Source organism: Loxodonta africana, chromosome 8 (assembly GCF_030014295.1).
Source record: "Loxodonta africana isolate mLoxAfr1 chromosome 8, mLoxAfr1.hap2, whole genome shotgun sequence".
NCBI classification, from domain to species: Eukaryota; Metazoa; Chordata; class Mammalia; order Proboscidea; family Elephantidae; genus Loxodonta; species Loxodonta africana.
In genome coordinates this window covers 47,068,362-47,091,337 of record NC_087349.1, presented here as the reverse complement: position 1 = coordinate 47,091,337, position 22,976 = coordinate 47,068,362, and the positions used below count along the sequence as shown (strand labels likewise).

The 22,976-nt window shown below is 35.4% G+C and overlaps 1 protein-coding gene across 1 annotated transcript in view; it reads right to left on the bottom strand.

Annotated features, from left to right (window-relative positions):
- Positions 1–1,689: 1,689 nt before the first annotated feature.
- Positions 1,690–22,976, bottom strand: part of PTPN12 (protein tyrosine phosphatase non-receptor type 12) — a 119,673-nt gene continuing 98,386 nt past the window's right edge. Inside the window, exons 10-18 of the mRNA XM_003407183.4 lie at positions 22,759–22,836; positions 22,567–22,665; positions 13,499–13,584; positions 12,299–13,275; positions 9,349–9,426; positions 8,288–8,355; positions 6,194–6,224; positions 3,410–3,514; positions 1,690–2,841 (exon numbers count right to left, since the gene is read on the bottom strand). Coding sequence (XP_003407231.1) covers positions 2,780–2,841; positions 3,410–3,514; positions 6,194–6,224; positions 8,288–8,355; positions 9,349–9,426; positions 12,299–13,275; positions 13,499–13,584; positions 22,567–22,665; positions 22,759–22,836 — 1,584 coding nt within the window. The 3' untranslated portion in view covers positions 1,690–2,779. The remainder of the gene's footprint in view (positions 2,842–3,409; positions 3,515–6,193; positions 6,225–8,287; positions 8,356–9,348; positions 9,427–12,298; positions 13,276–13,498; positions 13,585–22,566; positions 22,666–22,758; positions 22,837–22,976) is intronic.

Genomic DNA, 22,976 nt, shown 5'->3' with positions numbered 1-22,976 from the left:
TCCTTGCTCCTGAAGGGGTGAGACCAGTGGAGTATCCTAGAGGGCCGCTCACAGGCTTTTAAGACCCAAGACACTACTCACCAAAGTAGAATGTAGAACATTTTCTTTATAAACTATGTTATGCCAATCGAGCTAGATGTTCCCTAAGACCATAGTCCCCACAGCCATCAGCCCAACAATTCAGTCCATCTGGAGTTAGGATATGTCTATGGAGCTTCTATGACCTTGAAAGGTGGAATACATTTTTAAGAAACATTACCGTTAGCAATGAAGAACTGTTAAAGATTTTCAGTGAGATCTGTGCTGGTAATGCGGAGGATGGATTGAAAAGATCTAAACCTGAAAGCACAGGATGAATCAGATGTCTGGCCAGGGTGATGGGGGAAAGGTGATGCCATTCACCAAGATAGGAGATACAGTGTCTATGTTTAACCTATATCATATTTTAACAAACAAATGTAAAGATTTATTGTATAAATGTGAAAATTCAACTTAATATCAAATAGTTTATTTATTCTCCCTGGAGTTTTTGTGTAAACTGAATTTCAATCATGCCTATATCACTGCTCTAATCTTGATCTCCAGCCCAGATTATAAGTATACATTCAGTTTTAGTAGATACTGCCAAACAGTACCTACTTGAGACTTGAACAGGCAGTTCACAAAATAGGATCTTCACATGACCAGAAACACATGAAAAGGTGTTCAACTATAGTCAGGTAACTACCACTGTGATTTAGAATAGCTAAAATGAGAACTACTGGTAATACCAAGTGTTGACAAGGATATGAACAATTAGAACAACCCCTTTGGAAAAAGGTTTGGCAGTATCTACTAAAGCTGAATATATGCACATACCCTATGAACTAAAATCCTAATCCTTGGTATATATCCAATAGAAAATATACATGTGTACACCAAAAGACACATTCAAAAATATTCACTACAGCATAACTGGTAATGTTTGAAAATGAAAAAACAACCCCAATATATATTAATAACAAAATGGGCAAATTATGGTATATCCATTCAATGCAAAACTTCACAGCAATGAAAAATGAACAAATGATTACTACACATATAATAACGGAGTCCCAGAAGCACAGGGGGAAGTTTCTCAGGAGCTGGTAACGTTCATTGCTTTAATCTAGGCAGTGGTTATATTCACGTATGTATACTTTGTGATGATTAATACTATTTTTCACCCTTCTGAGTACATGTTATACTTCAGTGAAGGTGTTCCAAGCAACAAATTCCCAACCAAAAAATCTTTATAAAAATGATTTTAGTCCCATATTATACAAATCATCAAGTTTGTGAAAGGACTAGATTTTTATTTAAATTTTACTAGGAAAATGATATGTTATTAGGGTGTGTCTTGTGAATGTTAAGGGACCACTGTATTCTCACTTCCTTATTAAGATCAAGATATATGAGAAAATTTTGAAATTATAAGGTTATCAACACGAAGACCATTTAGCTTAAAAAATTGATTTAAAATTATAGTATAGTTTTCTCCTTCACAACTATCCCCCTTCTACTCACTTTAACAAATTTCTTCACTGTTTGTATACAGAGGGAAAATACTGATAGAGTAAAATTCCATCAGTCAATCAGTGGTGTCAAAATTCAGACTTGGTATTTATAAAACCTGTGTTCTAGATGTGGGATGGGAAGAAATCAATCCTCCTTTCCCAACCTGACCTCTGCTTGGTGTGTTCACTAGGATTTCGGTAGGCTAATAATGGTTTGTTTTTTTTTTTACTAATGGATAATGGTAAGAAGAATGCCTAAGGCTGACTCACAGATAAAGTATTCAGAATTGCAGAGCCATAAGGAAGAAGGTGCTCCCTATTCCTTAATTAAGAGATTAAGTCCCACTCGTGCCAGAAGCTTAAAAATAAAACTAAACCAGCAGGAAGACTGACATTAAGTCTAATTTCCTAAAAATGAAGAATGAAAACCCAAGACAACAGGTAGGCATTGTAAAATTGTTTCTGTTTTTTTAATGGCAGGTCAAATATCCTGAAACATACATTTATTTTGATAGTCTTCTAACCTCAGTTGACTTCAAATATTAAAAGTAACACACACAAGCTAAGAGAATTCAATATTGTTCCAAGGCACTTACTGAATCTCCATGACTAGATGAAAACAAAGACAATTAGGATGGACAATTAGACAGTATATAATATAAAAATAACCTTTTGCTTACAATTTACAAAATGTATTATTATTACAATCTTTGATCTCCGATAACCTGCAATGCTGGCTGCATGAATCCAGCAATTTTTAAATTGAGAAACTATTTTCTAAAACTTCAGGGCAAATAATTTACAAATAAGGTACACAAAGATTTAGACCATGCAGAAATTTCTTACATCTTCTGTTAATAATATTTTATGACTGCAACTTTATCAAATTATATACCTACTTGCCCTGTACAAATACAAAATAATGCATACATGATAAAACATTAGCAAAAGAGTAGTCCTTAAACTCAATTTATCATAAAAGTATTACTATATTAACATGTCTACAAGCAGCGTGTAACAGGGTTAAGAGACATTAAGGCAATAATACTTGAAGTTACAAAATAAACCATATGTAATACTTTTTCCTAAGTGTAGTATAAGCAGGTAGACCATCCCAGCAAAAAAATTTAAGGTAACGATCTACACTGCCGTTAGTCCCACATTTTTAAGATGGAATACTAATCTGGCTTTCAGTGGCACTTGAATTTTCCAGTATAATTTAAAGTGTCTTTTAACTCCCTGAATCATGTCCATTCTGAAGGTGGATCTCTTGGTCCTTTGGGTTTTCCACAGCGATTACCAAAACCTATAGTCAAAACACCAGAATAATCCATCAGTGTTCAGCATATTTTTAAGCTACCAAACTCACACCCAAACATCCTCATTTTCTGAAACAAATAAATTTTGACGTGGAAACTTAGGATTTAAATCAAACAAAACTCAAACCATTTTTAGCTAAAGGGCCAACGTAAATTTGTTTGGGAGAATTGAAAATAATAGTTTCTTTTAAAAATACTATGCTAATTCTATCACAATGTAAGAAAAAAATCTAAGATATTTTATAGTCTAACACAAAACTGTATTACAGTTATTTTAGATTTTAGTTTTCAACAGCAATTAATACCAGCAAGTTTTTAATCTCAGAGTACAACAGAATAAACTATTTCATTTATTCCATGATTAATTCTAAGTAACTCTGATCATAGATATTTTATTCTTGGCAAATGTCATTTCAGAACCTGAATAAATCAAAGAACAAAATCTGATAAACTCTGCTCCAAGGAAATCCTGGAACAATGGCAAAGAATGACCTTTTCTCATTCTTGTCAGCATTAACTACTTAACGTTTTTAAATTATGTATTAAAAATATTACCAATATCTGTGGCTTCTGTCGGACTTAGTATTTGATCTTTCTTGTTACTGAAAGTAAGTGGACAGTCTATGTAAGTCTTTGTGTGAACACCTCCTGCTGGATGATCTAAATTGTAAAACAAAGCTCTTGTTAATAATCATCATTTGTAGAATATACTGTTTCCCAGCATCATACATAGAACACTTTGTTTTAATGTGGGCGATGACTTAAAGGGCATGAATTTTAGAGGCCCAGGTAAATATAAATACAAGAGCAGTGAGCACAGGAATCACGTTAGGTGCTCTTGAGGGCACCTAGAAACCTGCAGTGAGTAGTTCTGCAACGTGAAGAACCTTGTTATGCCCTTACCTTTATATAAGAAACCTGGATCTTGGAATATTGTAGTTTCTTAAGTAGTCATACTATATACATGTGTTCTAAGGTAATCAGTGCAACTGAAATGTCTTTATGTGGAAATCAGTGGCAAACAATTCATAGTTAATTATTGGCCCCTACATGTAGTATCGTTAAGGGTTTATGTCCATGCCTAAGGAGCTCTGGTGGCACCGAGGTTAAGAGGTTCGTTGCTAACTAAAAGGTCTCTGCAGGAGAAAAGATGTAGCAGTCTGGTCCCATAAAGATTACATACAGCCTTGGAAACTCTATGGGGCAGTTCTTCTCTACCCCTGTGGAGTCGCTGTGAGTTGGAATTAACTCAAGGGCAACAGATTCGGTTTGGTTTTTATCCATTCCTAGCACTGCTGATGGAGCCCTGGTAGCACAGTGGTTAAGAGCTTGGCTGCTAATCAAAAAGGTCGGTAGTTCGAATCCACCAGCCACTCCTTGGAAACCCTACGGGGCAGTTCTACTTTGCCCTATAGGGTTGCTATGAGTCGGAATCCACTGGATGGCAACGGGTCTTGTTCTTTTTTTGGTGTTTAGAACTACTGATAAGTTTTTATATTTGAAAATGGAATCAAATCATTATTGGTCTACTAAAGTTAGTGTTAAAATGATAAATTTTGTAATGGAAAAATTCTAAGAAGTTACCTACTATGATCCATGCATTCTTTCACAATCTTTATCAAGTCCTCTACACCTCTGTATAGAACCTTCCTGGACACTTGGAATACAAGTCAAATAAAACACAGTCCCTGTCCTCCAGGTGCTTATAGTCTAGTCAAGGATCAGCAAACTTTTTCTATAAAGGGCTAAAACAAGCAAACAAAAACCATTACCATCAAGTCAATTGTGTTACCCTAGAAGACAGCAGAACTTCCTCACAGGGGTTCTAAGGCTGCAATCTTTACAAGAGCAAACTGCCACATTTTTCGCTAGCAGAGAGGCTGGTGAGTTTGCACCGCCGACCACCAGGGCTCCAGCAGCTATAAAGGGCTAGAGATTAAATATTTTAGGCTTTGCAGTCCACATATAGGCTCTGTCCCATAATCTTGGATTTTTGTTTGTTTCCAACAACTCTTCAAAAATGTGAAAAACCATTCTTAGGTCAAGGGCCAAACAAAAACAAGCCAAGGGTAAGATTTGGCCTGTGGACTACAGTTTACCAGTGTCTGGTCTAAAAGGGGAAACAGACAGCCACATTAATTAATACAGTAGTGTGATTAAGTTTTATAATAAAATTATGCATAGCATACAATGGGGAGTCAGAGGAGGGGCATTAAGATTAAACTAGAGGTAGTGAGGTATTCAAGGCCAGCTTCTAAGAAGTAATGAAGATCTGGTCTAAAGGCCTCAATTTTCTCAGTGAAATACAGGTTATCTACTGACCAAGAGTTAGTGGGACTGATGAATTTTGAAGAAAATTATGGTTTGGAAAGCTCAGGGGAAATAGAAAGGGTACCAACTAGAACATATAAGATTTCTAGCAATGCATAGGACCTCACTTTGGATAAAGACCCATAATTGTAAGTTCAATCTACAAAACTGAGAGATGTTCCCCAGCTGCACTCAGCAATCCCAAAGAATAAAATGGTATGGAAGATCCAGGGTGTGATCGTGGAATAGATCAGTTGAAGCAAAACGGAGGATGAGGGCAGAGAGAAAAGATGAATTGAAGAACTGTATAGGCTGTTTGATGAGCTGCTTACATGGCCACTGATTTATAAAAATTAATAATAACTTGACCTATTTTGGAAACTCTGGTGACGTAGTGGTTAAGTGCTACAGCTGCTAACCAAGAGGTCGGCAGTTTGAATCCACCAGGTGCTCCTTGGCAACTCTATGGGGCAGTGCTAGTCTGTCCTACAGGGTTGCTATGAGTCGGAATTGACCCGACAGTAGTGGGTTTTTTGATTTTGAACTATTTTACTATGATAGAAATAGTAATGTGGTAGAAAAACTTTTTAACTTGGCATTGTAACACTAATTATAACTACATAATCTTATCAGTCTTCAGAAATAAATGTGATGGTTCTCAAAGGACTTTGACTTCCAAAACAATTCATTATTATGTGCCCAATTCAATCAATATGGGACATTTATTCAAATAGCTACCCACTGTCAGGATCTAGCTCACGTTTTTATAACAACAGTAAAAGGCAAGAAAATATTTAAAAAATAATTTCTTTCCCATTAGCTGGACAAATGCTCCCGTTATTTTCCAAATCAATAATAATATCTGATAGTACTAATTTGGGGGAATTATACTACATACTTCACCTTTTAAAATAATTGTCCTACATATTTCACCTACAGAGATAACCAGAGAGCATGTACCATGAGGCATGTAATTTTATAGAAATTAATCTATATTCTATAGCAAAAAGAAAATCTTTAATCACTTACCACATTTTTCATTTCCAGAGTTTATTAAGCCCTGTAAGAAAGACATTTAATAGCTATTACAATACACTCCTGCTCTTCTATACAAATAATACAAAACTTAAGTTTGGATATATATCCATACTGGGTTATGGATATACATTCCAAGAAATCAAGGCAGGTGTATCAAGATTCTCAGTGTAAGAGGGAAAGAAAACAATGATGTTTTCAATTAGTCTTAAAATTTTTAAATGTTATGCTGATTTATACTGTGAAAGGAACAGGGGAATTCTTTTCCCCCTAAATGGAAACCGAAAAACCAGGAACCACTGTACCAAGGAACATACACACGGTAGCATTTTGCCAGCCATCTACCATATTTCATGAAATTATGATACCATTGATGATAAGATATACCATTATTTTAAACTACCACTATTTTATATATCAATTAAACTATATCACAATGTGTTATCATCAACTATAAGATGTACCCCAATTTTAGAGATATTAAAATGTGGGGAAAAACATGAAAAAATGTTAATGCTGAGGAAAAATGGTATTTCCCATGGCCAAATATTTAGCTACCAAATGGACGAAAACCTCAGATAGCCAGAATAACCAAAAGGAGGAACTTTGTGCCTAGTATTATAATGAGTGGAACAAAACCTAGGAAAATACTATGACCTTAAAAATAATAACTCCTGTTCCATTCATATCTCCAAAATAATTTGGAACATGGCATAATTTACAAATTTCAAAAGCAGCTCTTCAGGTTACCCTTATTAAAAATTTCAGATTCTCTATTTTACATAGGTTTTCCATTTCAAATATTAATACCAGAAACACTGATCAAAAATTATAAGCTATAAATTAAGAAAACTAAAGACACAAGGGAAGATTAGTCCAGAGGACTAATGGACCACAACTACCACAGCCTCTACCACAACTAGATGGCGCCCGGCTACCACCAACAACTGCTCTGACAGGGATCACGAGAGGGTCCCAGAGCTGGAGAAAAAGTAGAACAAAATTCTAACTTATAAAAAAAGGATCAGACTTAATAGTCTGACAGAGACTGAAGAAACCTCGAGAGTATGGCCCCCAGATACCCTTCTAACTCAGTGCTAAAGTAAGTCTTGAGGTTCACTCTTCAGCCAAAGATTAGAAAGGCTCGTAAAACAAACGAGACTAAATGGGCACACCAGCCCAAGGGCAAGGACTAAAAGGAAGGAGGGGACAGGAAAGCTGGTAATAGGGAACCCAAGGTCGAGAAGGGAGAGTGTTAACACGTCCTGGGGGTTGGTAACCGATGTCACAAAACAATATGCAGATGATACAACCTTGCTTGTTGACAGCAAAGAGCACTTCAGGCACTTACTGATGAAGATCAAAGGGTACAGCCTTTCCGTATGGATTATAATCCAACATAAAACAAAAATCCTCACAACTGCACCAATAAGCGACATCATGATAAACAGAGAAAAGACTGAAGTTGTCAAGTATTTCACTTTACTTGGATCCACAATCAATGCCTGTGGAAGCAACGGTCAAGAAATTAAACCATGACTACCACCACCGACTATTCTGACAGGGATCACAATAGAGAATCTCAAACAGAGCTGGAGAAAAATGTAGAGCAAAATTCTAACTGACAAAAAAAAACCAGACTTACTGGTCTGACAGAGACTAGAGAAACCCCGAGAGTATGGCCCCTGGATACCCTATTAACTCAGTACCGAAGTCATTACTGAGGTTTACCTTTCAGCCAAGATTAGATAGGCCCATAAAACAAAACGAGACTAAATGGGCACACTGGCTTATGGGCAACGAGAAGACAGGAAAGCTGGTAATGGGGAACCCAAAGTCAAGAAGGGGAGAGTACTGACATGTCGTGGGGTTGGCAACAAATGTCACAAAACAATATGTGTATTAATTGTGTAATGAGAAACTAACGTGCTCTGAAACTTTCATCTAAAGTACAATTTAAAAAAAATGAAAATATTTATAAACTATATGTAATGGTCTTAAGATAATAGTTACTGTAATAAACAACTGTAGGATAACAAAAGAGCAAAAATATTAACTTATTGTTGTTCCAATCCCAAAAGGACTCACTTCAGATTTTTTTTGTTCACACTGTTCCTGACTTTGAAGTTCACTCCATTCCGATCTTACAAATGTATCTGAGAAAAACGAAATTTTATAATTATAATTAATGTCTTTAATTCCTGAAATTTTTTGCATTAAAATAATATACAAAAACTGACCCTATAGCTTTCTAGAAACTAGTACTTTCATAAAAGTTTTTCTAGTTTTTATTATTTCAAGAAAATTCCTTTAAATCTCCTTTCTTAAAATTTAACTAAATTAATACAGTCATCAGGGCTTTTAATTGTTCATTGTAATCTACAGATGGGACATGATCTATAGATTTTAACATTCTTAAAATCAATCAAAATTAATAAACTATTGGTGAAATGTAACAAAGATTAGAAAAGTAAATCTTTTTAAAGAAGCTAAAAATAAACTGTAGTAATACTAGCTAAAAACATATGCAAAGTCCTCATCCCGGATGGGGACTCACTCAGCGGGTGCCCACACTGGGCAGGAGACACTGCAGATGCATTAAAGCTGTTTCTGTACTCTCTTTGAGGTGTGGGGTGGGGAGGATTCTATTATCAGTGCTTTGAATTATGATCACTTTCTCCCAGTTCTCCCTGATACTCTAGTGACCATTTAATACCACTCAAGTGATGCCCACACATAACCCAACTAAAAGTTTTACTTCCCTAAACTGGCACCAAGTGAAGTAATTACTATCTTTCCATAAATATGTGCTACTTTTAATGACTTGAAAGACATCAAATTGCAAATACATTTATAACGGCACTGAATTGGATTCTAGTACCTAACAAACGCAGCAGCCATCTTACAAATCTTATCAAATAAAAGATACCCTTTTAAAGTACTTTTTTGTACAAGGCATTAGAAACATTTGTCAATACCAATTCAAACTTGTTTTTTAATTTAATTATGCAACTTAATAGCTACTGGATTAAAATCAGCCACGTTTTTCAGAGTTTATTATTAGAAAAAAAAAAAAAAAAAACCCAGTGTCATCGAGTCGATTTATTATTAGAGTAGGAAGTAAATATGAAAGCAGATGAGATACTCACTGTCTTCACTTGCTAATACAAAAGATTCAGGAGTTCTTTCAGGTAGGGGAGGAGGTGAAGCTTCACTAATACCAACATCTAAATAAAATACATAAAATTTAGACAAATTACTAAAAATGAGAGCTTTTTTGTCATTCTAAAAATCCTTGTCACAAGTATCTGAGACCCAGTTTTAAAAATGTAAAAAAAATAAATAAACAAGAAACCCCTGTGATCAAGAAATATTATGGAGCTCATTGAACAAAGAAGAAAGAACATCATTACTACTACATAGTGAAAATGACTCTCATGTGGTAGCCTCCAGTATTGACCAGACTATCCTCAGGACAGTCTTCAGTAGAGAAGGCAGCAGGCCAAGTGACTGACTATGCCTGCTGATGATGTTTTGAATCCATAAATGAAAGCTTTGGTCATTTGACTTAAGCCCGTGTTTCCCAAAATGGATTTAATTGCTTAACTCCTTCATGATTTTTGACATAGTATGTATACTGTATTTCCTATAAACATTGATATTTTAAATCCCACTCATTTTCAATTTAACTATATACTTCAAGTTTTAACACTAAAAACTGTGAAATAAGATTTGAAATGCTAGCTATCTTTCTAATACACATAAAAATATAATTATTAAAAAATTTAATGTTCTCTTGTTTATTGCTTAAAATCTTGTGAACATTAGCATGCTTTGATAATACTAACCTAAGTCATATAAAAATTTTTCATTAGTAAAAACAAGATTAGCTCTTGGAAACAAAATACATTAAGTAAGCCTCATCAGTTAGCTTTATTATGGTTTAAGTTGTGTGAGTTTATCAAATCTTTTCACTAGCGTTTTCAACTGGGATAAAAGAAAACATACCGATACAATTCTGTGTGTGGACTCTTAAACATTAGGGAGGATGGGGTAAAGAAGGGGAAAATATGTGAGTCCTAGGTTATTTTGTCAGGACCTTGCCAACTGTTTTCTTTAAAACATGAACAAAAATAAACAATCTTGCCATAATGCTCTGTCACTTCACCACATCTCATAGACTACACATTAAAGAGAGACTAAAAATCAAGTAAAGCCTTTTCAATTTTCGACAAGCATGAACCATGCGTGATTGCTCTTGCCTTCCTACATTCATTTAGCTAGAGACACAAGAAAATACAACCTCTGAGTCCTGCTGAGAGAAGACTTCCAGCCCTGTACTTTTTATACCTACCAACATTACTGGAACCCTCTCTTGCATATAAAAAAATTAAGCCACCGAAGAACTAAGAGCAGTGGCAGTCTGATCCATCAGCATACTTCTTGCTCTGGTTTCTAACAGCTCATAGTGAAGAGATGGTTACTGGAAACAAGGGACCCATAATCTTGGCCCTGTGATACCATTTCCTAATTCAGTGTACCAATCAGCAAGGACAGTCTTGCTTATTTACATTAAGTATTTATCAAGTATCTTTTGGAAACCCTGTACCTCTACTCTCTATATTTTCGAACTATGGTCCCCTTGCTTTTCAACTGATTGTTTCCCCTTGGATCTCTAGATGGCCTTAACTATGTTGTATACTTCTGTTTTAGAAGTTATCCCATCAGAGATGGCGCAATTTACATAGGCTTTTACATATCATATACCTAGTAGGGGCCTATGGTAGCCAAATTTGGGAAATCTTTCAGGAGACCTGAATAGAGATTAAAATCTGAATTTGCAACCAGGAATATTTGTCAGGTGATACCTTGTACAAAGGAGCCTTGGTGGCGCAGTGGTGAAAGTGTTCAGCTGCCAAATGAAAGGTCAGCTGTTTAAACCCACCAGCTGCTCCACGGGAGAAAGATGTGGCAGTCTGCTTCTGTAAAGATTACAGCCTTAGAAATCCTATGGGGCAGTTTTACTCTGTTCTATAGGGCCGCTATGGGTCAGAATCAACTCAATGGCAATGAGTACCTTACGCAAAAGTTGTTTTAGGTATCAATACAAAATTACTCAGTTAACCCACTACCAAGTTTTAAAGAAAAAAAAAAACCCTGTAATTCTTGTGCTCATGATTTATTTACATGGTAAATAATTATCAACATATTAAAAATAGGACTGCTTGTAGTTATAGTGCAGAAAAGAACACATGCACAGAAAAATCTTCAGCTAATGCCAAATTCATTTAGCATAGTTAGGGTAGGGTGAAAAGAAACCGGAAATCACAGCAACAACTAGCTTTGCTTTGAAATACAAATAAAATAAGAGAACGGAAGCAAACTGATTCCTGTATAGTATGTCCTATTTTAAAGGAATTTTATGGTATCACCAAAAGACTGGTCTTGTGACAATAACTTTCAAAGAGCATATCATCATGCATCTTTCCTGCCCTCACCAAATTCTACTTCTAGTAAAGGTTAAAAAAAATTTCATAGGTACAGACATACGATCGATATAACTAAAAAAACCCAAAATGAAAATTTCTTCTCTACACATTTTCAAGAAAATGTTACAGCTGGTGAGACTTTTTAAACTTTGAAGTTGAGGCAGAAAAACATATTAACAATTTAAAATTATGTTAAACTAATAAAGTAATACTTCTGGTGGTAACTACATTCTGAAGATTCTTTAAATAAAACACAGAAGAATTAATAAAACATAGAATTTTGTAAATTTAAGATATTAGCTTATGCTCCATCTACTCCACTGGATACATTTTTAAGATAAAAAATACAGTATTGTGAGCTGGAGAAAATAAAGGCACTATGGTATGGGTGGTATTATATTGAACCAGAAGTAGAAAAAGAAAAGTCATCTTTCAGGTTCACAGTGTTTATTTTGCTGTATCTTAAAAATAAATGCCACTCTGTGTCACTGTCAAAGTTCACTGACAGGTAAATGACCACTGATAACCATATCAAGTGCACACATTATTTTGAAGTACTAAGACTGGCACAAACTAAAAATATTTAAGCATTAGATATTATTATTATTACCTTTATCAGCACCTGAATGTATCGTTCCTGCTATATCATGTCTAGCAATGGACATCGGCAATACTTTCCTAGTAGAAATGCTTTCAGTACCAGTGGCAGCAGAAACTGTGGTACTTGCTGTGGAAATATTAGTTTTATTCTTGGGAACAGCACCATCAGAGTTCCTTTCATCTGAGTCTGAGTCATCAGAGTGAAGAGGATTAGTAAAACAGAGGGGTGCTCTGAATAGAGGTGAACTGTTACGATGATCCACAAGATCATGGGGTTCAACTTGTGTTGTAGGGCTTGGTGTTAAACTCACAGTTTTAACAGTTTGACTGTCAACATCAGAGGATTTGCCTTCAGAGGAATCAGGCATGAGCAGCGCACTTTCAGGTCCATGAAATGACCACATTGCATGTCCTTTCTCATCAAGAGGCAAACAGTCTGGCCTTGGGAGTGTGCCTGAATTCATCTGTGTTTCTTCTGAAGGAGTAACTGGGGCTTTATCTGACTGTGTTATACTGCAGTCCACACAAGAATTCTGAGAAATATCATCACCTTTGAAATCCCCTGCACTCAGCTCTTGTGGCTTAGAGATCTTATCAATTATACAAGGTGAAGCAGATTTAATTTTAATTGCATGTCCCCTATTCAAGAGTGTGTTCCCATCAAAGCTTTTTGGTCCCTCTTGAAGAGGCACCTTCTTAATTTCAAAGCTTAAATTTCGCTCCAATTTTTTCTCTATCTGTTCAATAGTTGACTCATTTTTCCCTGGAAGTTCTGGTGATTTATTATAGTTTCTGTTGAGATCTGTTGAATGTTGTTCCGACGAAACCATGTGCAACACTGGCTTTGGATGATATCTGTCATTGTCCTGCCACACTGTAGTGACTGTTGGAAAAGCTGAAGGGGGAGAAGGTGTCAAGATGGGTGGCACTGGGTGAGGTTCTGGCGGCTGCAGTATTTCTTCCTTAGCATCCCCTTCACCAAGGCAACTGCAAAGGATATTTTAAGAATGTTCATCTTTTTTTAAATAAGTTGAGAGATGACAATTATGGCAGCTAAAGTATATTACATTAAAAGTAAGTAGAGTCCTAAACAAAAGAATGGTAGTAGAAGTTATGAAAATAACTTAGAAATATTCAAAATTTGTCACTTTAATAAACACTGAATAAAATAAAAGTATTCTTTCAGAAAAAAAAATACAACATACAATACCTGCGGGTCCTTGGTGGTTTTGGAGGAGGAGAATCTTGTTTTTCAGGATCTATGGAACTAACCATATTTTCAGTGTTAATTTCATTCTGCAAAGGAAAAAAAAAAAAATGCTTCATTAAAGTTGGATGAACAATAATTTCCCTTCCTCACATTCTAAATATTGTTTCTAGGCTTTTGGATTTTTAAAACAATTACCAGTTTTGCCAAGAATCAAAATGGGTCTTAAACTATGGCTTTATATTTTAGCCTGAACAACAAAACTCTCAGGAGAGGGATTTAAATAAATAAATAAAAACAAAAACAGCACATCTCCAGCTACTAAGAAACAACTGTGTATAGTAACATTTTGACACATTTCAAATACTATTGTAAAGAAGCAGATTTCCCAAGAAAATAAAGAGCAAAGAGATATTTTTTTCCCTAACGTGTGCAAAGAGGGAAAAGCCGACAAAATAAGGCTTATATCCTTCACCTTTTCCAACCTCTTTTGGACTATGTTAATATGACTCCCAATTGCCACCCACAGGCCCCAGGACTCATTTTCATCATTCTTTGCCTCACCCTCCCTCTGTCATCGTGTCAACTGCCCTACTCAGTCAAGGAGTACAGCCCCTATATCCCTATATGACCAACCAAATGGACTCAAAAAAGGTAGAGAGATCCCATCCAGGACTGTTCTTGCTTCTCATTGGTCACAAAGACCACTGAAACCACTGACATTGATGCTCGGGAGTTAACACAGCTACAAAGAATCTTAGATTGTGTTTGGGATTGTAAGAGAGGAGCTATGAAATTATTATGTAAAATACTGCCTTGAACTAACTTCATTCTCAGGAAATGCCTCATTAGTATACAGCAAGGATATGTAAATTCTGGACCAGAGGACAGAAATAATTTTCATCATGGCCAGTATCTCAGATAACTAGAAAAATGCCATTTCTGCATATACTATGATCAATTCAGGAACTCTACAAACTGTAATTGCCTTTTTAATCAAAAGATACTTGCTACCAAACCCATGGTCTTTTTTTTTGTCTTTGTTACTTGCATGTCTTTTTTTATTTTAAGTACCTCCAACTCAATTATGAGAATGCTGCAGGACTAGGCGGTGTTGCAATCTGTTGTACACAGTGTTACTCTAAGTCAGAACCAACTCAACAGCACCTATCAACAGTAACAACAATCTCCAACTAAAGAAAATAAAGATCTCAGCTTCTCAGCAATTTTTAGTGATCCCTGTCTCCTGATGAATAGTCTGATCAAGTAGAAGAGTTGAACCTAACTAGAATAAGAACAAGGATCCCTGGTGGCACAATGGTTAAGCTAATCAAAAGGCTGGCAGTTTGAACCCATCCAGCAGCCCCACAGAAGAAAAAACCAGGCAGTCTGCTCCTGTAAAAATTACAGGCAATTCTACTTTATCCTATAGGGTGACTATGAATCAGAACTGAGTCAATGGCACATAACAACAACAAGAACAGAGCTGGAAGCTTTAATCCTCAATGAAAGTCACCTACCAGGCATCTACCACAGGGATATCTGCTATAGGTAGGATGACCATATAATTTATTGTCCAAATCAGGACTCTTTTGACAAAAGGGCAGGGGGTGTTAGGGCGCATTATTATTAAAACTAGACAGCAAATATAAACTAGTATTGCCACAGGCAAATCAGGACTTCTGGTCACCTTAGTTTAAGATCCTCAGAGACCACCAGAATTTAGACAGTATCTGCATCACAGAGATACCTCTGACATACTAATGGTTCTTGTGCTAGTTATTTTCATTAATTACACATTACACTCCCATAAAAACATTCATTAGTACTTCTGTATGAAAATCTATAAATATTCCCATGAAGCAGGTTAAATAAAATTATTAACAGTAAGTGATATGAAACTGCTTCTATTCAACTGTTTCTTACCTATAAAAAGCAGCGTTTTTTTTTTTTTAATAGAACAACATAAAATAGCTTCACGTCACGTCAAGACAGGTTTTGCTGCCAAATGAGTGTAGCACCAAACACATAAAAAATAATCTTAGGTTTTCAGAGTGTCTTAGATTTCAAAGCTGCAGATAAGGCATTGTGGATGTATATGTGAAATGCAGTAGACTAAGTGAGCACAGGATAGGATAAACAACTGTAAAGGACATGGTACTTAACTGCAAGAAGTATATAGTCTAGTAATAGTGCCAACGATAAAAAAGTAAAAGAATCAAGTCATGTTCTTGTTAATTGTCATCAGGTTGGCTCGAACTCATGGTGACCTCATGTATAACAAATAAAACATTGCTGATACTGTGCCATCCTCACAATTGTTGCTATGTTTGAGCCTACTGTTGTAGCCATTTTGTCAATCCATCTAGTGGAGGGCTTGCCCTTGTTTTCACTGACACTTTGCTTTACCAGACATGATGTTCTTTTCTAGCAATTCATCTTTCCTGAGGATGTGTCCAAACTAAGTAGATGAAGTTTCACCATCCTCACTTCTAAGGAGCATTCTGACTATACTTCCTTCAAGAATGATTTAGTTGTTCTTCTGGCAGTTCATGGTATATTCAATATTCTTTGCCAACACCACAATTCAAATGCATTAATTCTTCTTCTTTCTTATTCACTGTCCAGCTTTTGTACGCATACAAGGCTACTAAAAAGACCATGGCTTGGGTCAAGTGCACCTTAGTCCTCAAAGAGACATCTTTGCTTTTTAACACCTGAAAGTAGTCTTTTCCAGCAGATTTGCCCAATGTAATAAGTCATTTGATTCCTTGACTGCTGCTTCCATGGGCATTGATTGTGGATCCAAGTAAAATGAAATCCTTGACAACTTCAATCTTTTCTCCGTTCATCATGATGTTGCTTATTAGTCCAGTTGTGAGGATTCTTGTTTTCTTTCTGTTGAGGTGCAATCCGTACAGAAGGCTGTAGTCTTTGATCATCACTAAGTGCTTCATGTTGTCTTCACTTTCGACAAGCAAGGTTGTATCATCTGCATATTTCAGGTTCTTAAATGAGTCTTCTTTCAACCGAGACACTGTGTTCTTCATATAGTCCATCTTCTCAGATTATCTGCTCAGCATACAAATTGAGTAAGTATGGTGAAAGAATACAACTCTGAAGCATACCTTTCCCAATTTTAAACCATGCAGTATCCCCTTGTTCTGTACGAACAACTGCCTCTTTCTTGATCTATGTACAGGTTCCACATGAGCACAATTAAGTGTTCTGGAATTCCCACTCTTTGCAACGTTATACATAATTTGTTATGATCGACACAGTCAAATGTCTTTGCATAGTCAATGAAACACAGGTAAACATCTTTCTGGTATTCTCTTATTTCAGCCAAGATGCACCTGACATCAGCAATATCCCTTGTTTCAGGTCCTCTTCTGAATCTGGCTTGAATTTCTAGCAGTTCCCTGTCAATGGAGGGCTGCAGCCATTTTTGAGTGATCTTCAGCAAAACTTTGCTTCCATGTATTATTAATGATATTCAATAATTTCCACAATCTGCTTGATTATCTTTCTTTGGAATGGGCACAAATATGAATCTCTTCCAGTAAGTCTGCCATGTAGCTATCTTCCAGATTTCATGGCATAGACAAGTGAGTACTTCCAGTGTGGTATCTGTACAACAAACTGACAGACATGTGGTGGAATCAAGCCATAAAAACGTATAATCATAATCAGTACCATGAAGCTATTCAATCAGAGAAAGAAGTTACAGTTAACAATATTAAGGAAGACCTTAGAGGGTGGTAGCATGTGGAATGGGATTAACGAAAAAAAATGGAAGTGTGAAGAGGAGGTGAATGGGCTGGAGAGGAGAGAGAAACAGTAAGAGGGTTTGCAGGCAAATGACTACATGTGACAAAGGAAAGAAGAGGATGTCATAGAGAATTCCTCATTTTGATTGAATAACAGAACAGTGGAGCCATTAAGAGAAAAAGAAGAAGGGAGGAACAATTTCTGAGGGAGATAAACTTTCCGAGCATGCTGAGTTTTACCTGATGAAAGGAATCAACGTGGCAATGCAGGATCACAACCCAGAAGACAGCCAATACTTACACAGTAAAAACAAAACTTCTGGTCACTGGACTTCATAAAAGAGCAATTCAAGTGATTCCTAAATTTCATAGTATTTACCTACTATGCTTGCTATATTCTTACATCTTCTAATCCTCTTATGTTAACTAGCCTTTGTGCCCACATTTATAATATATGCAGCTCCTCTTTGGCTGTTATAAAGGAATCTTAGAAATTAAATACTCCATTGAAGATTGGATTCTAGTGTAATCTCCTTTTTTAAGCAGAGTTTGATAAAGTTATTCTGTGTGCTAATATTTTCTACATAAGAGTGCTTGTATCAAGTGCCACAAAAGAAAAAAAAAATCAGAACCTAATTATCAAACACTTAAGGATATATTATCAGTTGTAAAACAAAATATTAAAATAGGGTGTTTTAAAAATAAGGAACAATACATTTGAGGAAAAAAATATTCAGAATTCAGTATCACATCTAAATTATACCACACAAACATAACAACTGGACCATAACCAAACTATTTTTGTTATCAATTATTCTAGAATTAAAAATTCTGATGCTGGTAGCACTGGTAGTGATGTCTTTTATATACAAGATAAAAGGCATGCATATCTTTTTTTTTTTTTTATCGTACTTTAGATGAAGATTTACAGAACTAATTTCTCATTAAACAGCTAGTACACATATTGTTTTATGACACTGGTTAACAACACCATAACATGTCAACACTTTCTCTTCTCAACCTTGGGTGCCCTATTACCAGCTTTCCTGTCCCCTCCTGCCTTCTAGTCCTTGCCCCAGGGCTGGTGTGCCCCTTTAGTCTCGTTTTGTTTTATGGGCCTGTCCACTCTTTGGCTGAAGAGTAAACCTCAGGAGTGACTTCCTTACTGAGCTGAAAGGGTGTCCGGGGGCCATACTCTCAGGGAAGGCATGTATATCTTAACAAATGTTTGCTTACTATGGTGTTTCTAAAACCTGAGACAATATGCTACTAGCTTCCAGAATAAATTTTCTTTTTAGACTTCCTACTCTGAGAAGTTATCTTAGTTGTATCTCTTAACAAATAGCCTTTACTGTAGAATTTTATATTGCTGATTAGCATTTCAAAGTAAAATTTCTACAAAAATAATTCTGGGATACAGAGCTTTGGGGAATGACCTATAAACTTTTATTTTATAACTCACTTCTGAATTAAGTTATCAGAGAAATAATAAATGGAAATTACTGTTGCTCACAGCATAGCTTCAGAATGGTAAGCACATATTTCAAATAATTTTACCCAACCACACAGTTCTAAGATAATTTTTCTCAATTTTTTAGATGCTACAGTTTCTCTAACTGTGATTTATGATCTCCAGCCATACAAAAACATTCTATTAAAAAAGTCATCTATATTTAAAAGTTCCCAGAAAACAAGATTTCCTATGAGAAAAATATAAAATTATCTAGAATGGTAAACCATCTTTTCTTCTATTTCTTTGTCCTTCCACTTTTTCATCTACTCATCTCTTGAGTACCAGTTATATAGTGCCAGACATTATGGTAAGCACTCAACATTTTGCAAAATATTGTCATTAAACATAACTTCCTTAGAATGTATTCTATACAAAGTTGTTTTCTCCCTTTCTCAAAATAGGAAAATCCATCTTGCTTAACTGGCAAAACCACCCAGTCACCATGTCAGCTTAATCTAATATTTTAAGTTCAGTTTGCAAACATTTAGTGTGTCTACTATGTACAAAAGTATTTCACTATATGGATCATAACAGATTATGGATAACACTCAAAAGAAAGGGAATTCCAGAATACTTAATTGTGCTCATGAGGAACCTATACACAGATCACAAGGCAGGTGTTTGAACAGAACAAGGGGATACTGCATGGTTTAAAATCAGGAAAGGTGTGAGTCCAGGTTGTATCCTTTCACCATACTTATTCAGTCTGTACACTGAGCAAATAATCTGAGAAGTGAGGCTACATGAAGAAGAATGCAGCACTGAGACTGGAGGAAGACTCATTAACAGCCTACGATTTGCAGATGACACAACCTTACTTGCTGAAAGCAAAGAGGACTTCAAGCACTTACTGATGAAGATCAAAGACCACAGCCTTCAGTATGGATTACACCTCAACATAAAACAAAAATCCTCACAACTGAACCAATAAGCAACATCATGATAAATGGAGAAAATACTGAAGTTGTCAAGTATTTCATTTTACTTGGATCCACAATCAATGCCCATGGAAGCAACAGTCAACAAATCAAACCATGGCTACTACCACCAACTGCTCTGACAGGGATCACAATAGAGGGTCCCAGAGAGAGCTAGAGAAAATCGTAAAACAAAATTCTAACTCACACACACAAAAAAAACTTACTGGTCTGACAGAGACTTGAGAAACCCAGAGATTATGTCCACCAGACACCCTTATAGCTCAGTAATGAAGTCACTCCTGAGGTTCATCCTTCAACCAAAGATTAGACAGGCTCATAAAACAAAATGAGACTAAATGGGCATACCAGCTCAGGGGCAAGGACGAGAAGGCAGGAGGGGACAGGAAAGCTGGTAATAGAAAACCCCAGGTCAAGAAGGGGAGAGTACTGACACGTCATGGGGTTGGCAACCAATGTCACAAAACAATATATTAATTGTTTAATGAGAAACTAATATGCAGTACAATTAAAAAAAAAAAAAAAAGAAACCAAACAATGTATTGCATTGGGCAATCTGCTGTAAAAGGCCTCTTTAAAGTGTTAAAAAGCAAAGATGTCACTTCGAGAACTAAGGTGCGCCTGAGCCAAGCCATGGTATTTTCAACTGATTCAAAGGCATGCGAAAGCTGGACAATGAATAAAAAGAAGAACTGATGCATCTGAATTATGGTGTTGGCAAAGAATATTGAGTATACCATGGACTGCCAGAAGAATGAACAAATCTGTCTTGAAAGAAGTACAGCCAGGATGCTGCTGAGAAGCGAGAATGGCGAGACTTCGTCTCACGTACTTTGGACATGTTTATTAGGAGGAGCCAGTCTTTGGAGAAGGACATCGTGCTTGGTAAAGTACAGGGTCAGTGAAAGAGAGGAAGACCCTCAGTGAGATGGACTGACACAGTGGCTGTAACGATGCGTTTAAGCATAGCAATGATTGTGAGGATGGCACGGGACCAGGTAGTGTTTTGTTCTGTTGTACATGGGTCACTATGAGTTGGGACTAACTCTATGACACCTAACAACAATAATTATGTACTAGGCATTGAGATAAGAAAGCAGGTTTGAAACAACCACTTATCTGCTACTGGGTATTGTCTCATCTCATAGAATGTATGAAATTTTTCTTGTATTCCTTAGTCATCTGTAAACCTTTGACCCATCAGACAGAAACAGTCTACGACAAAATTATAAGTGTGGATTTCAGACTAGTAAAAAAGAATTTTAATTTATGGAATAAAACCTAAAAAAGACCAGGTAATGAGAAAACAGAGATGAGAGCAATGCAGTATTTACCAGACATCATTTTCTGGAGATTATCTGAATACATTTAAAGGCTTTAAAATATATAACACTATTTCATTAAAAAAAAAAAAAAGAATTTTCTATACATTTTAAGAATAACAGAAGAAATGTTTTTCACTTCTGAAGTACACAGCAGTCTACCTATAATTTCCAAAATATAAAATCCTTAACTTTGGAATTAATCTTGGATTTATGGAATTAAATGGATATATTTTTCAATTAAAATTTCAAGAAAAATATAGAGATTACTCAGCTTTTTGAAACATTAAACAAGTTTCATTTCAGGCAAGATTATACAAAATAATATATGAACATTCTCTTCTGTATTATAAAACAGTAAGCTAGATAGAGCACATGTTACAATAGGATTTAATTAAACTAACAGGAAAAAAAGGTGGCAATGTATGAGGTCTATTTGTGCAATGTTTCAAAAACTTGAAATTGTATGCAACACTCAATGTGCAATAGGAATTGAAGGCGGCAATGTCCGATCTGATTCCAAGGCTACAGAAGTCGTGCAGTGCCCATCAGGCTTTACACAGCCCTTTAGTAAGAAGTTGTAGTTACTTAACAATAAATACATTTTTTTCTTTCAAAAAACTAAACTTAAAAAATTGTCACTTAGCTAAAAAAGAATATACATAGGCCCTATAATCTCACTGAACTTAAATAGATTTCTAAATACACTGAGATCAGCATTTGGTAATGAAGCTTTCATTTGAAAAGCAAGAAATTTCAAATAAATGTTCTGAGAAACTGATAAAACTGTCTAAAGGGGAAACAAATTCTACAACTCATGTCCTCATTTTACTTCAGTTATTGTAAGTAAATTAGTTTATCATGTGATTGCTATCTTAGGCTCAATGATAAAGATGTAAAGAACTTCCTTCAGCACCTTCAGGGACAAGGTGATTATACAGAAAGATGAAATAAGATTAACTTGTTAGAAGACAGAAGCAGAAATAAGGCCATCAGGAGAATATAGCATTTTTGTAAGGTCAAAAATTTGAATATTCAATAAGATCTTTTAGCTAGAAAGCTAAAATGACATTGAATTAAAATATGTCAAAAAGGGACTTAATATTGGGCCTATAATCCTGCTTAAAGAGCAGGTACACAAATAACTATAAAACTTTATATCATCATGACCAAGAACAAAGTAAAAATCATGTAGAATCAACTTAGGCAGGAATGGAAGGGGAGAGAGAATAATGTAGTTATTTTTGAAAATATAATTTATAATACTTGAAAGAATAATAAATTGTAAGATTTTGGATACATGAGCTACTTAAATTTTTTTTAGAATATTATTTAACTTGTCTTGGAGTCATTAAATATCCATCATAATAGAGAGGTGCAAACAGGAAGCAGAACAGAAGTTAATAAAGGCCAGTTTAAGTAAAAATTATAACCATCATGGATATTCTCATGTTAGATAAAACAAAATACAACTATTAAAAGCCAACTATTATATCGTGGTAAAAATTAATAGACCAAGTACACCTACCACTCCATCCGCAATTTTCTGGGTTCCATGAATTTCATACAGTTGTAGCTGTTTTTCAAACAGTTGGGCTATAGCTCTATGAACAAGCTCATATTGCTCCTATTAGGGAGATAAAATGATAAACAAAAGACATTAAAAAAAACAAGACAACATTTATAAAAATATATTCTATATAAACTTAAACAACTATACCTTTGTTTGTACTGCAGAATGCCTTTGTGTTCTCATTTCTTGTATTAAATTAAATACATTAAATTCCTCTGGTATTTTCTAAAACAAAGAATTTAAAACATAAAATTATACAAGTGTTTGGATAACAGTAAAACAGTCTTCAACTTTTCATATAGATCTTATATACATGCTAGAAAACTAGATTTATTGAGCACCTACCTACCTATTTCAGAGACCCT